General features: G+C 39.9%; 1 protein-coding gene across 2 annotated transcripts in view; it reads right to left on the reverse strand.

Annotated features, from left to right (window-relative positions):
• Positions 1-17,204, reverse strand: part of LOC134210954 (protein furry) — a 393,572-nt gene that overhangs the window by 159,248 nt on the left and 217,120 nt on the right. For both annotated transcript variants that reach the window (XM_062687409.1, XM_062687410.1), the window contains one exon: positions 10,057-10,190. In XM_062687409.1, coding sequence (XP_062543393.1) covers positions 10,057-10,190 — 134 coding nt within the window. The remainder of the gene's footprint in view (positions 1-10,056; positions 10,191-17,204) is intronic.

Here is a 17,204-nt window from a genome sequence, read left to right on the forward strand (position 1 = left end):
CCGTTAATAACTGTGGAAGTGCTAAATGAACACTGAGCTGCGAGGCAGCAATGTCCTAGTGGGGGATGTAATGCCAATAAGAAGAAGAAGGACTTTTGAATCTTGGGATTTCAGAATCAAGCGAAAAATTCGGCTTCGAAACAAAACACATTAGACAAATCAACGAAAACAAATAAGTAAATTAAGAAAATAAATACAAATATGACATATAAAGATAAATGAGACAAATAAGGTAAATAAAACAAATAAGGTAAATAAAACAAATAAGATAAATAAAGCAAATAAGACAAATATTAGGGGGGTTCCATAGCGTAGTTGGCTACACGTTAACCTTACAAGCGAATGGTCATTGGTTCGATTCCCAGCCCTCCACCAAACCCTCGTCAGTCGCCGGATGCGCACCCTATGTGGTGGCGTATTGGGTAGCGCTCTTACCGTTACGACTGCCTGATGACGACTGACAAACTGTTCTTCTCGGAGGCATTCCTCCAACGTACCCGGATAAATGGCAACCGAACAATGCGCAACGATCATTGGATTCACGACATGGACAAATGGACACAACGGACAACGAATAATGGAACAATCAAAAGATAGATTCTGTATGGATTCTGGCTGCAGAATATCGCAGTAGATCTCGGCACAGTAGCGGTTAAGTAACACAGAGTGCCTACCAAATAAAGAAAGGAATAAGACAAATAAGATAAATAAGAAAAATAAGACAAATAAGACAATAATTATTATGACGATACAGAAAACATTCAAAAGCGAAGCTTGCTAACATTATCGAAGATCCCCTCGTATGCGCCGATCGACTATGACCGGAACGTTACGTTTATATTTCCTTCGCTTCCCTCTTTCGCGCTTCGTAACGCTTCACCATCTAATTCATAAAAAATTCGGGAAAACCAGGGAAAACTTATGAGATATTGAAATTATGCTGAAAGATTTTCATTGATTTCTTTATTGTACACTTCCACATAATTTTTGGAAATTTTTGATTATTTTTTATTCCTTCCCCGCAACCACAATTCCGTATTGAACTTTTGAATAACCTGACGTAGTTTTCTGGAATTTGAATTTATTTTCACAAGGAATGGCACATACACATCCTTTTAACTTGTGTCCGTCCTAATGAGCGATTTTTAGATAGTCAGTATGGTACCCCCCCCCTATTTTGTGAAATGAGACGAAGCTTTATAGTAAAACCACAAAATTGAAATATTTTAAGCACTAGCTATATGTACCCGGCATTGCTCGGTACTGAAAAGTAAATTATGCAATTAAAATGTCCAATGCTGTAGCACGAAACCCACAGAGGCAGAACTACCGCCCATCGAATTGTATCCGATCTATTTTTATAATTTTTATGCCCCTTCTATCTTTTCAATAAACATCTTTCAAAAATACAGTAGATGTGTACCAAATCTCATTGGAATTGGTCCTTGGGGTTGGGAGTTACACTGAATCGCTCGTTTTCTAAAAAAAACAACTCTTTCCCTCATAACCTCCCCCTTTCCAAAATGACCCTCCTGACCTTGTTAATTTTCTAAACAGTACTCCTTCCTCCAGACCCCTCCCCCACTTTCCCAAATTACCCTCCCATATGATCGGCTCCTTGGGACCTCCTTAGCCGTGCGGTAAGACGCGCGGCTACAAAGCAAGACCATGCTGAGGGTGGCTGGGTTCGATTCCTGGTGCCGGTCTAGGCAATTTTCGGATTGGAAATTGTCTCGACTTCCCTGGGCATAAAAGTATCATCGTGCTAGCCTCATGATATACGAATGCAAAAATGGTAAACTGGCTTAGAAACCTAGCAGTTAATAACTGTGGAAGTGCTTAATGAACACTAAGCTGCGAGGCGGCTCTGTCCCAGTGTGGGGTGTAATGCCAATAAAAAGAAAAAGAAAAGAAAGAAATGATCGGCTCCTGAAAATGAAAATGTGAAAATGTGAACAAAATTTGGTTGAAATCGGTCCTGGGGGTTGGGAGTTACACTGAATTGTTCGTTTTCTAAAAGACAACCCCTTACCCTCCCGCTTTTCCCAATGACCATTCCATCCCCTTTGTTATCTTCTCCTTAGAATAGAGAATGTGAGTATCAAATTTGGGTGAAATCGGTACCGGGGTTCAGAAGTTACACTGAAATGCCCATTTTCTGAACAATACCCCTCCCTCCTTTTCCAAATTACCCTCCCATATGATCGGCTTCTCATAGTGAATATGTGTACCAAATTTGGTTGAAATCGGCCGAGTGGTTCAGAAGTAGTTAACGAACATACAGGGTGGCTCAAATTAGTATGGGAAAAACTTTTTTCAATTTTTTCGATGGGCCGCCCTCTTATTCGGTTCTATTTGATGCCCGGATGCTCTGGACAAAATTTCAGCCAAATCGGTCAACGTTTGGGCGGTGCTAAACTCGTTGGAAGTTTATATGCAAAAATGTATGCAGAAACATCCAAAAACAGTGAATTGCAGTTGGACGGCACAACTTACGATGAAGAACTATAATACTCATTCAGATCTTGAAGAATTTAATACAGAATGTTATGCAGAAAACCGCGAGAAGATTACAGTTTGCCCGGCTAAGTTAATAGCATTTTTCTGAAGTAGGGTTTGAGCAAATTTCGTTTCTTTTACCTTTGAAAAGAAATAAATTTACCCCTACAGCACTCCAGTAAAATGCTAATATCTTTGTCTAATAAACTCTAATCTTCTCGCGGTTTTCAGCATAACATTATGTATTGAATTCTGCAAGAACTGAATGAGTATCATGATTCTTGATCGTAAATTGTGCCGTCCAACTGCAAATCACTGTTTTGGGATGTTTCTGCATATATTTTTGCATATAAACTTCCAACGAGCCGATTTGGCTGAAATTTTGTCCAAAGTAGAAGACGCGCAACACCGTCACCAAAATCAACGTAATTCACTGATTGCCACCGCACTTTTTCACATAAATTTTTCACTGCGCACTAAATAAAAGCAATGTTTATTGCTCAAGTGAACAATAATTGAAAAATAACTACCGGAAGGCGTTCAAATGATCTGTTTTTTCAAACTTTAGAGCGTTTGAAATATATTTTCTTCGTCGCCTTGTTTATAGTCGAAAAACGCGTTGCCAAACTGGCGGTTTGAACTGAAATAATCTTATGTTACACACATCATGCAGTCAATACAAGTAGGTTTTTCAATTATTTTCCGCTTGCGTAATAAAAGTAAAGTCTTCCAAATAAATATTTTTCATACACACTCGTCATTCATACTAAAATTTTCTACTATTCCAAAAGTTTGAAACAGGAGAAATAATTTCATAATAGAAATTTGTTGGCAGCACTACCCACGTACATGTTAAGAATGTGTGTTAGTTGTTTGACAGACTGAGGTATTTAACTGAATGGCAGCACAATGAAAACCATGTTGATGCGGTCGAAATGGGATTGCACTAGGAAATTTTTGTTAACTGGAACCGAAATAAACTTTCAAATTTGACTTTCAAAATTGACCGAAATGATAGTTATTCTGCATGAAGTCACAGATAAGTCATCCATTTATCCAAGAAATGGCTTGAGTTCAGGAACAAAGATTTGCAGTCCTGTTTTAAGTATGGTACATGCTCCTTGTCAACGGCCTACGGCTAGTAAATTTTGCTGCTGCCAGAGGGATGGCCATCAGTAGCACCTACTTTACACGAAAGAACATCCGAAAGCACACCTGGAAACACCCAAATGGTGAAACTTTTGAAACCAGATAGACCATGTTCTGGTGGATGGGCGCCATTTCTCGGATGTTATCGATGTGCGGACACGATCTATGGGAGTCGATCCATGGAGCGGTGAGCACAACAGCACGAGAAGTGGTAGGCACTGCACAGAGGCGACCCAGGACGGGTTGGTTCAATGTGGAGTGTCAGAGAGTGACAGACGAGAAGAACGTTGCCAGAAGCCGGATGTTGGTGTCGGGTACCCGATCGAATAGAGATCGGTACAAGGAAGCAAGAGCAGCCGAAAAACGAACCCACCGCAGGAAGAAAAAAGAGTACGAGGAACAAGTTATTGGTGAGGCGCAGGAAAAAATGGAGCAGAACGATATGCGGAGGTTTTATGAGTCAGTCAATGGCGTGCGGCATCTCCCGTCATGTGCAACGACCAACAAGGGAATTTGCTGACAGATAAAACTGAAGTGGCTGCCAGGTGGAAGCAACACTTCGAGACTTTGTTGAATGGAGGAAGTGACGGTGCATCAGAATAAATATTAGGTGAACAGAATAAATATTAGCGACGATGGACAAGTTGTGGAGTCACCTACACTAGATGAGGTTAAAAAAGCTGTTAAAGAGCTGAAAAACAATAAGGCTGCGGGGAAGGACCAGCTCCCGGCTGAACTTCTCAAACATGGCAGTGAGCAGCTTTATGAAGCTCTGCACCATATTATGTTGAAAATATGGGAAGACGAGGGAATGCCTGCTAGCTGGTTGGATGGCCTCATTTGCCCTCTCTTTAAGAAAGGGCACAGACTGGAGTGCGCCAATTACCGAGTCCCGCATTCTGTTCAACAGATTGAGACCGCTTGAAGAGTCCTTCGTCGGCTAATACCAAGCAGGTTTTCGTGAGGGCCGATCAACGACGGATCAAATGTTTACCCTGAGACAAATCCTTGATAAATTCCGGGAGTACAACTTGCAGACACATCATCTGTTTATTGATTTCAAGGCGGCGTACGATTCAGTGAAACGGAATGAATTATAGCAAATTATGCTTGAACATGGTTTTCCGGCGAAACTGATACGGCTGATTCGTATAACGTTGGACGGATCAAAATCAAGTGTAAGGATTGCGGATGAAATATCAACGTCATTTGTTACCTTAGATGGATTAAAGCAGGGTGATGCACTCTCGAATCTACTGTTCAATATAGCGCTCGAGGAAGCGATTAGGAGAGCTGGTGTGCAAAGAAGCGGTACCATTATCACAAAATCGCATATGCTCCTGGGATTTGCGGACGATATCGATATTATCGGAATTGATCGCCGTGCCGTGGAAATGGCTTTTGTGCCTTTTAAGAGGGAGACAGCGAGGATTGGACTCACGATCAATACCAGCAAAACGAAGTACATGGTCGCTGACAATCAACGTGGGTTCATTAGTGGTGGTGGTAGCGAAATGGTGCTGGATGGTGAAAAATTTGAAGTGGTAGAAGAATTTGTGTATCTTGGAAGATTAGTGACGTGCGATAATGATGTTAACCGCGAGGTGAAAAGGCGTATTGCAGCTGCAAATAGGGTTTATTACGGACTTCGTAACCAGCTTAAGTCCCGTAGTCTGCAAACGAAAACAAAACTCGCGCTGTATACTACTCTGATTCTTCCGGTGGCTTTATACGGCCATGAAACATGGATGTTAAAGGAGGCTGATCGGAAAGCTCTCGGAGTGTTTGAGCGTAAGGTGCTGCGGACAATACTCGGCGGTAAACAGGAGAACGGTATCTGGCGGCGTCGCATAAATCACGAAATGTACCAGGTGTATAAAGGGCTGGATATTATTAAGCTTATACAACACGGCAGACTACGGTGGGCAGGTCACGTTGTTCGTATGCCGGAAGAACGTCAAGCGAAAATAATATTTAGTAGAGAACCCGGAAGAGGCCGCAGGCTTCGTGGAAGGCCGCGTACACGATGACTTTTTGCAGTTGAAGAGGACATGAGGGCGCTCAATGTTCAGGGCGACTGGAAGCGATTGGCTCAGGATCGAGTCTAGTGGAGAAGGATGCTCCATTCGGCGTAGGCTCATCGAAGAGCTGTAGCCCATCAAGTATCAAGTAAGTACATGCTTCTTGTGGTACAGAGAAAGGATACGTAGATGATCAATTTTCCGGTTTCAAATATGGTACATGCTCTCTGTAGTACAAAGAACAGAATGCGTTCACAGCATATGGTCGGGGTTCACCCAAAACGCACCAAGCGCCAACGAAAAATTACCGATTTTTCTGTTCAAACTTTCGTTTAGCAGATTTAATTGATCGTAAATCGTATGGGATATCCTTCAACCCCATAACTGAGGATATCCTACTGCAAATGTATGTTTAACTTGATATGAAACTATTTCCGTTGTCCTTTTACGAACAAAATATCACAAGTCAGTCGAAAAGCCGCTTGTTGCGGTTTGGCTGAACCCCGACCATAAGTTCATGGTCATCCAAGAAATTTCTGGAGTAAGGCCTTTTGATCTACACGCGTAACTGAAGATCAGTTTTCCGGTTTCAAATATGGTACATGCTCTCTGTAGTACAAAGAACAGAATGCGTTCACAGCATATGTTCTTGGTCATCCAAAAAATCTCTGGAGTAAGGCCTTTCGATCTACACGCGTAACTAAAGATTAGCTTTCCGGTTTCAATTATGGTACATGCTCTCTTCATAATGGGTACATTACATATTCAGAACAGACCTTTAGGTCGTTGGTTAAGTGTGTCGACCTGAAGGCCTCCACTTCAGGTATTTCTTGGATATCCGCGAACGGCTTTCATACGCAGATTCTGTTATATGTACCACAACGGGTCGACCTTCACTTCAGGTATTTCTTGCATAACCGCAAATATCTTCCATACGCAGATTCTATCATATGTACCACAATGGGTATATTACATTTACAAAACAGGCCTGTTCCTCCAAACACACGCGACGCAACAACAGTAACGCGATTCTATCGCTTGGCGACTGCGATTCTGCGTAATGAAACGTAAATGCGTAAATGAAACATTGCCTGCAGCGACCAAACTATAGAATCGCGGCGCCTAAAATCGCTTCGGTCTGGGGTAGGCTTTACATTTTGTTAAGAAAACTATTTTGAGCTTTTTAGTGAAATGTCTTCACTTGCCATAAGACGAGTTTGTACAATCCCATTTAATTCCACCACTTAATTGTACCTTGACAGATACTTTACATATTGAAACAACGTGTGTGTGGCTGCGGTCGGTCGTTTCGGTATCGTACAGTAAAATATAATGCGCCCCCATCGCAGCAGTTTGGTTGCTTCACATCACATGCCGTGAATATTATCCGATTATTTTTGCCCAATCGTCAAATTTGTACAAAGCATATAACAAAAACACATAATATTTTTGAATAAGAATGACAAGAAATCTATTGAGAATTTAAATGTTTGGGGACAAAATAGCCACCTGTGCAGTGCACAGGTTGCACATGCGGACATGATGCCTCTGAAGCAGCTAGTGAAATAATACATAACGCATACAAATAATTTTTACTCATCGATTATAACTAGAATTAGGAAGAAACGAGCCTCACATTTTTTCTGCTCCCAGCCACAGTTCCGAAACAACTTTTCGTAAAGAATGGCTGACTAGTTCGTATCACTACTATTCACGTCCCCAGCGTTTATTTATCATCCGCATTCCAACCGAATAATGTGGTTCCTAATACATGCTTTTTATATGTAGGTTTCAAGCGACTGTCGAAAATTCAGAATTTTGGTTGAGGAAGCCTAGTGCCATGGGTTATTGGATTTACCAAAGTGAAAAAATAGATAAATATTCTGGACGGGACGTTCGAGCATTAGCTACGAATGATTCAATCCGTTTAGAGGTCAGAATACGCACACACACTGTTGTAAAAGAATGAACATCAAAGAAAAGGAGAAAATGGTCCCTTAATTTGAGTGCTGATTCACTTTGGAGTTAAATAAATTAGATCGCATTACAGTGTTAAATGAAGGGGATATAGATACGAAAAGAATCAATCCTTGCAGTCAGAGAGAGGCTAATTGAATTAGATTGGCCGGGAATTCGGACTCAATGAAATACTCAATAAAAATCAATCACTTAATTTTTGGTCTGAAATATTGAAAGACCATTGTGCGAAAAACAGAAATGAAACCCTCGTTGAAAAAGTGAGTCATTCGTTGTGTCTTCGACAAAGAAAATTTTCTCCTGCTGAAGCTCGCATCATGCGAAGTATAACTGACAAAATTGGCACTTCTCGGCATTCGATAAGGGGCACATTAAACATATGTACAACAAATTCTGTCTTCCTACCGACACCGAATTGGGAGAGATATGCCAAAGTTTGTGATCCACTCGGAACAACTACCCCGAGCTTCAAGATACACGTGCTCCCTGATAGAGTATATTTTAAAACTATTCAACAAAAGCATGTTGAAACATAATGGCATGGCATTAAGAAATTTAGCTTCAACAAATCGTTTACGTGAACAATTTTCAGTATTGGAATTGAACGTGATCATTGGCACCGCATCTCGTTCCGGTTTGGGTGGTATCGTACGTGAATCCAAAAATCAAACATTGTATGTAAGAACATCTTCAAACATACATGGCATAAGACCTTTTCATGTGGCAGCTCTGACATTGAACTTGTTCACAACAGTCGAATAACCATGCAAAGGCAAAGCTATCTTCTTCCTAGAATAACGGTCGTCAATGGTCGATTTTAAACGACCCGTGAAAAGGCATACATCCGCCAGGCGACGCTTGGCCCTTTCTCCCAGACCCTTCGTTCAATAAACTTGAAAATGGTTTGCGGCGCTTACGCATGAATCGCAAGCTGCAGCAGGTGTACAAAGATGAGAAAAATGATTCCAAAACTTACCAGACCTTTTTCAAAGTTTTAAATATGATTACCCAAAACTTTATGAACTTTTGATTCAAAATATTAAAAAAAAAAAAAAATTGAATAATCCACCTAGCGGTGTTGGTGCCTTTCTCGTGCAAATGGCCGGATCGGACAATGGGCTTGGAAGTTATGGCCAAAATACTTTTTCTCGTAAAAAAGAGCGTAAAAAAGTCTCGCTCACTTTTTTTTGTACTTACCCTTGACCGATTTCTTCGCAACAGGTTGCATTCGACGCAGTATTCTTTGGTGGCTATGGGTTTCAAAGTTATGGCCAAAATTCATTTTTTACATAAGAAACACATGCAAAATTCTCACTCATTTTTCAGGCACTTATCTTTACGGATTTGCTCGCAACAAGTAGCATTCGACGCGGAATCTTGTCCCATTGTTTTGTATTGAAAATTGGCGGAATCGGACTATGGGATTCGGAGTCTTGGCCAAAATACATTTTTTACAAATAAAAATCTCACTCATTTTAAGGCACTTACCCCCAGCCGACTTGCTAGCAACAAGTTGCATTCGACGCAGAATCCTGTCCCATTGTTTTTTATTGAAAATTGGCCGGATCGGAGAAGTTATGGCCAAAATACCTTTTTTTTATACCAAAATTGCGTATAAATTACTCACTCGAAAAAAAAACGAGAAAGGCACCATCACCGCTAGGTGTATTAGTCTGGGTTTTTCAGATTAAAAACATATTTACAGGAAGCTAAAGTTTTTTATACTGAGTCATTGTTTCAGCCCTAAGATTCACGTTCTGGCCCGATATGTGAGGATATCCATGCCACAGACGCATGGCGTCATTGGTAATAAAAAGGTGAACCTGAAAACCCCAAAAGATCCTCAATTTATATTATAGTTACGCATAGGAAAATATGAAAAAATGTTAAAAGTGCCTGCGTATAAAAGTTCAAAACTCGAGTATGACCGTGTAATGTGCTGCGAAATGTTAGTAGAGCGTGAAACAAACAAATTTAGTGTACATTATCAACGCGAACAGATTTCTTCAGATGTTGAGCTTTCTTTTGTATATGCAGTGACAGCAGATATTTCCGTCATAGATTCATGAACCAATGAAAGCAATTTTATTTTGTTACAATTTAATGTGTTATAAGTTTTACACATGGGAACGATGCAGTATTAGCAAAACAGGTACTATGACTGGAATAGAACCCCTGACGAACACATCGACCGTCACCCTACCAAAGCGTCGTGTCAAATGCTTGAAGCGAGAAACACGTTTCGCAATAATCAATGCGCTACAATGGCAATTGCCATAAAAAGTTGCTAATACCCCGGCAAAACACGCGCTCGCTGGTGCGGTGATGACAATTCCATGTTAGATAAAACAACAAAAAAGAATTCCATATTTTTCACCGAAAGCGAGTAGACGCTTGACAGCCCTCTTACCATAATATAGGACAGCGGAGTGGCGGGTGGAACACTCGATGCGACCAGTTCCACGTTTTCCAACCACGGCAGCAAACACTGAAGCAGCAAGGCGCGAACTTCGGATCTAGCCGTCTGGAAGCGATATGTTATTTCTGTGAAAGAGAAAAAAAAGAAGAAGAATTGATGAAAATAAAATATCGTGCCGGAAAGTTTGTTTCGCTTTGAATAGAGCGGAAAAGAATTATCGCGTACAAATTTTAAATAATTCTTGTTATTATTCGGTTGTTTTTGCTCGATCATCCAATGATGGTATTCGAGTGGAATTCCTATAAATTATTCTGCCCTAGAGGGGAGAAAAACTAATTTATGGGCGGGTGGACTTAACGTGGCAGGTTGCGGAAGAATTGAATATAAAAAATCGATGGATGATAAAATATTGCATTCATTTAACCGAATGAGCGAAAAAGAAACAAAAAGCCATTTCGTAATGTTGACATAACGAATTTGAGCTGACTTCCAACTAATTTCTCATTGCTGAAAATAATGCGGTAGTAGACTTAAGGATTCGTGATATAAATCTAACGGACCCTAAAGTCTACCACTTCATTCTTTTTGTGCGTAGAAAGAATGGGATGAAGACATGGTAGCATGATTAATGATAACCACAAAATTCTCATTCTCCGGAATGTCTTACAATATTTCATTCCCGAACGCAACCAGAAGCTGTTAAGTTTCTTGAATGGAATCATCCCATTTTCTCCTCTACGTGAACATATTATTCAAACCGATTCCAAAATGAAGCCGGTCACCCCCCTTGCTCTTGTTTAAGTACACAGGGGACCGAAAGCATCTTCAATCATCAGCCTCTAAGCAAATGCGGAGGTGTGACAGTAGGAGAAAAAGTGCGAACTGTACCCATTGACGTATTCCCATGTGTACTGTTTGATACATGTTGCAATCAGTTGTGGTAAATTTCGTGATCATCATGCGTCAGCGATAAAAGGGGTTTCTTCATTATCAATGAGCCAAACGAGATTGTTGTGGGCTTTAGATACTTTTATGATAATAACATTTTTGTGGTTGTCATGCTAGTTGTCAATCGATTAAAAGATGTTAGCGAAAGAGAGTCTATCATTTGGACATTCGACGTTTTCAAAAATCATGCTAGTATTATTCCCAGGTTACGTACACGTTGCATATTTTTTATCATGCATCATGTATTGGTAGAAGATAGGGTTCTTTTGTTGTGGAAATTTGTGGAACATCGTTTCCTCAAACTTTTTCACCGGAATATGGAGTTGTAGACAATCTTTGATACAGAAAATAATCCTGAAGATTTTGACGTCGTCAGTATAAGCAAAAAGGAATCCTGGTGTAATAGTCAATCCGTCATTGTTCATGAATAGTGTGTCCTAGGTTGCTGCCTTGTGGTACACCTGATGGGTTCGTGAGTTCAAACGACTTTGCTGTGCCGATTTCAACGCAGAGGATATGAACCAACGAGTTAATAAAGGATGATTCATAACGTACGTCACGCAAAAATTTCAATTTTCTGTGTTGGTGGTTTGTGTTGGTTATATGGGGATACGGCAGGTATTTCCGTCCATCGTCATAGGGGCTAAAACCAACGAAAGCAACGTACATTTGCTAGAACTCCACTATAGCAGAACGTTTCTCCTGAGCTTACGATTCGGTACGTATGAGTTTTACAAAAAAGCGTCTCTTTTATTGGTTTTCGAGACTATGACGAACAGACGAAAATACCTGCCGTGTCCCTGGCACATTTCTAGGAATGGAAGAGTGGATGTTTTGTAACTATGATCAATAATTTGTGTACGTTCTAGATTGAATATGTGGTTTTGGTTGATACAGTGTTGGATTAATGCAGTTGTTGATTCTATTCAGTTGTATATCTATTATATGTATTATATTTTGTGTTGTTTCAAAGTGCTGAGGAACCTGTACTTCATGTTGTACGTCGATAAGTCTGCTGGTAGTATGATGATGCTCGAAGAATTCCGCTATTTTGGGATGGTGTTGGCGACAGTATCTGTTTGTTCAAATGGTGGTGTTGGCTGGTTGGTAGGACTATGGGCTGCTGGCATGATGGCTGTCTGGGTGGGTGGTTTGTTGGTAGGCTGACACAATGGTTGGCTTGAGATGGATATTGATGAGTTGGTGTGGGGTGGGCACTGCGATGGGTGGATGATCTGCCGATTCGGTATTTGACTGGTAGCTTGTGTAACTACGGCGTGTTTTAGGTGGATATTGTCGTGATTTTTGCTGAGCTAAAGATACAGTAATCGATTGATTAACTGTTTCGGATAATTGTTCATCTGAAGGTGCCGATGGATCGTTGCTGCAATTTCTTTTATTGATGTGTTGTATGTAAGCGAACACACTCTATGGATGAAGTTGTTGGTACATTGATTTCATGCATATTTCATTGAAATGATGCATGATTCAACATCCTCCCTGATGCGATAGGTTTGGGAAACCATGCAGTGGATAAAGTTTGATTTTCGTTGCGTAAAACCGTCATGTTCAAAAAAGGAAGTTTTCTATTCACTTCGGTCTCAATTTATTAATTATCTAAAAATTGTGTACGGATCGTCACGCTTCTTGATTCTCGTGAAGAAAGTGTGAACCAAACGTCTAAACGTCAGCGATGATTACATAAGAAACAATCAGTTAATCTCAAAGACTGCAAGTCGAAAAATACTTTCAGTTAATAATATATCAGTCGTTTACAACCATAGGGTTGGGTGGAACACACTTACATTAAAAAATTAAAAATATTTTTTTCGAGAAGTATACCTCCTGAAAATAAAGATTTTTTACTACCAGAAGCTACTGTAAAAATTTCAGTCTAAGTGAGTGCTCAACAAGCATGAAGTTTTATGGGAAAAATCAACTAACTACACACTCAGTTTTTATTTCTTCAGCTCGGCAAAATCCGCACAGCTGTTTGCCCAACAAAATTAAAAACTGATATCCCGGCAAAACGTTTGTTTGCTGGTTTCCGGAAAATTATTTGCTGATTTTCAACCATTTTGACAGAAATCTCGACAAAAAACACGTTTGCTGGGGCTCGGCTGTGCGAATCTCGGTAAAAGTACAATAAATTTCTGAGATCCCGGTAAACACAAATAAGTTGAGAAAATGCACACTTGTCACTCTTATACCTCTGTGTGGCGCTGTACTACTTAAATCCCGCTCATTTGTGACATTTACTATCTTTACTTTATCACGAAAAGGTTCCCGAAAACCGTGAGTGATTTTGTCAAAACATAAATAAGTTAAAATGTGTAAAGTAAAAGTTGGTTTTTCAGTTGGAGTGAAACGCGCCATTCAGCTATTCTACATTCAGAGCGGATCGATGTGCGTCGATTTACTTCGTTTGTTCGATACTAGTTTTGAAATTCAGTGAAATTAACGATATTGGGGCTCACTACCATCTCCGATCCTTTTTCCCATATATTTAGTCGATTTTTCCATATAAACTTCATGATTGTTGAGCTCAACGGCTCTGGCTTATTTTTTTTACGGTGAAGGGTCGTTTAGTCGAAACCTATTTGGCCGAAAGCCGTTTGGCCGAATGCCACTAGGCCGAACAAATCATTAGGCCAAAAGTAATTTGGCCGAACGGGTCATCCGGACGAATAGGTCATTTGGCCGAATAGTTTATTTTTTATTTTTATTTTATTTTATTGATGTATAAGGGGGCCAGGGGCCAGGTCACCGATGTGAATTTGGAATTCATATCGTCCATGATACACCAGGGACTTAAGGATAAGGCTTCACAACATCTTTACCCATGGGGGTTTTAAGTTTTGTGGGATATACTCATAGTATATCGCTGCCTAAGGAGTTGGGGCAGGTTGGGGATAGTTTTATGATGTATACTTAAGCTGTGGAGAAATGTCAGTTATTGTATATGATTATATGTTTTACATTTAGATCTAATTAAAATCAATAGCGTTTGGCTCATGTTCCCATCAAGCAACAGAAGCTCGAAAAGTACGTTAAAAAATTAATTAGTTAATCATCAATCGCATGTGTTTCAGTCTAAATATAATGATATTGATGATGAAGTAGGAAACTTTAATGAAAACGTATTTTAACTAAACTGCCGCTAACCGCAAGTCGAGCACATCTGTATATGGGCCTCCATAGACAGATGTGCTCGACTTGCGGTTAGCGGCAGTAAAATGTTGCATTAGATTTTGAAGATTATTTAGTGAAAGCCTCTAAAACTGCATTAAAAGGCCAAAGCGGGCCGCAGTTTAGAACCGTTCACCAAGCAATCATCAAAAATTCTCTACTCACAATTTTAATCACTACATATTCTGAACTTCATTTCGAGAAAACCCCGAATACTATCATTGTGGGCTACGATAGTCCTCCACAGCATCGGGATTGCCTCCAAACAAGATTCGACAGTTTCTTATGATTGATCTCCACGTCTATGTTTCTATTGTCAATCTTTTCGTATCCTCAGTCATAATTATGTCAAATTTTTAGTACGGTGTCATATCGTCATACAATGTTTAATTCTACTATCATTTTGTCTGTCTTAGTTATTACATGTTTCCTACGCTATTCAGTTTAAATCTATGCTAGTTGTATATTATGTTGCGTATAGCTGTCAGCAAATTGCTTCCATTTGTTTATCACTAAAGGTCTGCTTTGCTTAGACGAAAAACCTAGTTAAAGCGTTATGCGAAGATAAAGAAATGGTCCCTGAGTTGTCTAATTGTTCTAAAGCCTTAAAAGCAAGCGTAACTATAATTGTGTGGGTCGTGGTAAGAGCTATAGATTCACTTTTCGGTGGCAAAGTAAGGCTTCATCACGCTTATTCCCTATCTATTAGTAAAAATTATCGAGAATGAAGCCATTATAAGATTGTTTGCATACCATCGTTTTAATTTGTGGTATTTTTATTTATGATTCTTCAAAGTGAGCCATAACAAAAAAAAGGCGTCACGTTCCTAGTTTTGATAAGACTTCTACTCAGTGAATCCAACAGTCAATTCCCTATTACCGTCGATAAAATTGATCACACTCAATAAAAATAAGTACTTATCTAGCTAGAATTAAGCGCGGCTACGACTCATCTTAATCATTATTGCAGAAGAGAAGAGATCTACCACCATTATCACTGAAGGATGAGATCTGCCTAACTGCACTACCATTCAAGGCTCCAAGACTCGACGTCCGTTGGATCACATCCGTAAGATCAGTGCGTCAATGCCAGATTATGACGCGGCCTTAAACAAAAATAGTCAACATGTGATACCACCACGACAGGATATGTCTTTGGTTGCCATATCAGTGCTAATAGCGTAAGCCCACCCACCGCGGCAAGGTAACATATCCAAGGGGAGGGCATTTGGCCGAATAGTTTATTTGACCGAATATGTCATTTGGGGCCCTCCTTAGCCGTGCGGTAAGACGCGCGGCCACAAAGCAAGACCATGCTGAGGGTGGCTGGGTTCGATTCCTGGTGCCGGTCTAGGCAATTTTCGGATTGGAAATTGTCTCGCCTTCCCTGGGCATAAAAGTATCATCGTGTTAGCCTCATGATATACGAATGCAAAAATGGTAACTTGGCTTAGAAACCTCGCAGTTAATAACTGTGGAAGTGCTTAATGAACACTAAGCTGCGAGGCGGCTCTGTCCCAGTGTGGGATGTAATGCCAATAAGAAGAAGAAGAAGAAGATGTCATTTGGTCGAATAAGCCATTTTGCCAAACAGGACAACAGGCCTAATAAGACATTTGGCCGAATAGGTCATTTACCCGAATAGATCATTTGGATGAATGGTCATTTAGCCGAATAAGTCATTTGGTCGAATAGGCCATTTTGCCAAATAGGACATTTGGCCTAATAAGATATTTGGCTGACCAGGTCATTTGGCCGAATATATAATTTGCCCGAATAGGTTATTTGGCCGAATAGGTCATTTAGCAGAATAGATCATTTAGCCGAATGAGTTATTTGACCGAATAAGTCATTTGGCCGAGTAGATCATTTGGCCGAATAGGACATTTGGCCGAATTAATAGATCATTTGGCCAAATACGACATCTGGCCGAAAAGGTCATTTGGCCGAATAGGACATTTGGCCGAATAGTTTGTTTGTCCAAACAGACTACTGTAAGCGAGACGTCTCACTACTCACTTCTTACTTCTCACTTTTCACTATCAAAAGTGAGTAGGACAAAGAGGGTAGTGAGACGTCTCACTATTCACTTCTTACTTCTCACTTTTCACTGTCAAAAATGAGTAGTACAAAGAGGGTAGTGGGACGTCGCACTACTCACTTTGCGCTACTCACTTTTTATATAAGGAAATCAGAAATGAGGAATGAGAAGTGAGACGTCTTACTTCGCAATCCTCATTTCTCACTTCTCACTATAGAAAGTGAGAAACACGAAGTGAGTAGTAAGACGTCCCACTACTCACTTTTCATAGTGAAAAGTGGGAAATAAGTTATGAGAAGTGAGACGTCTCACTTTTCACACATCTTTTCTCATTATCCAACTGACCTATTTGCACTATGGGGGATCCCCATACAAGCGAGCGGTCAAAAATAAAATTGGACTTTTAAAGTGATTTTCCACTTAGTTTTAGCTGTGTATGGTCGAAAAAGCATGAATATACAATTTCCAACCCCCCCCCCTTTGGGGATCGTCTATGAATTACGTAATTATTTTTTTCATAGGTTCGATTAACGTGACAAAGCAAACCTATTTGGGAAGTTGAAATTTCAAAAGTGTTTTCTTAAGGAGAAGGAAGGGGCTGTACAAAACTAAGTTCAGCAATTTATGGACATTATGGCGGCGATCATGTTAAATGACATTAATTTCATGACATTCCGTGATATTTTTGTTCTCACTCTCATGCCTCACAATTTGTATTTAGAACAATTTGTTTGACAAAGTACTAGGATCTGAAGGATCATAAAGCATTAAATGTTAATCAAATAATCAGAATTGAAAATAACTTTTGAAAAAGGGTATTAGCAAATTAGAAATCGCAATCCCATGACATTTTACGTGTACAAGTTATTCAAAAATGAGATTAATATATTCTCAAAAATGTGGACATATTCATTTGTGGAATGTAAGAATGCTCCATTCTTCCGAAAAGCAAAATTCTTTT

The sequence above is a fragment of the Armigeres subalbatus genome, chromosome 2, assembly GCF_024139115.2.
Source record: "Armigeres subalbatus isolate Guangzhou_Male chromosome 2, GZ_Asu_2, whole genome shotgun sequence".
In the NCBI taxonomy this organism is placed as follows: Eukaryota; Metazoa; Arthropoda; class Insecta; order Diptera; family Culicidae; genus Armigeres; species Armigeres subalbatus.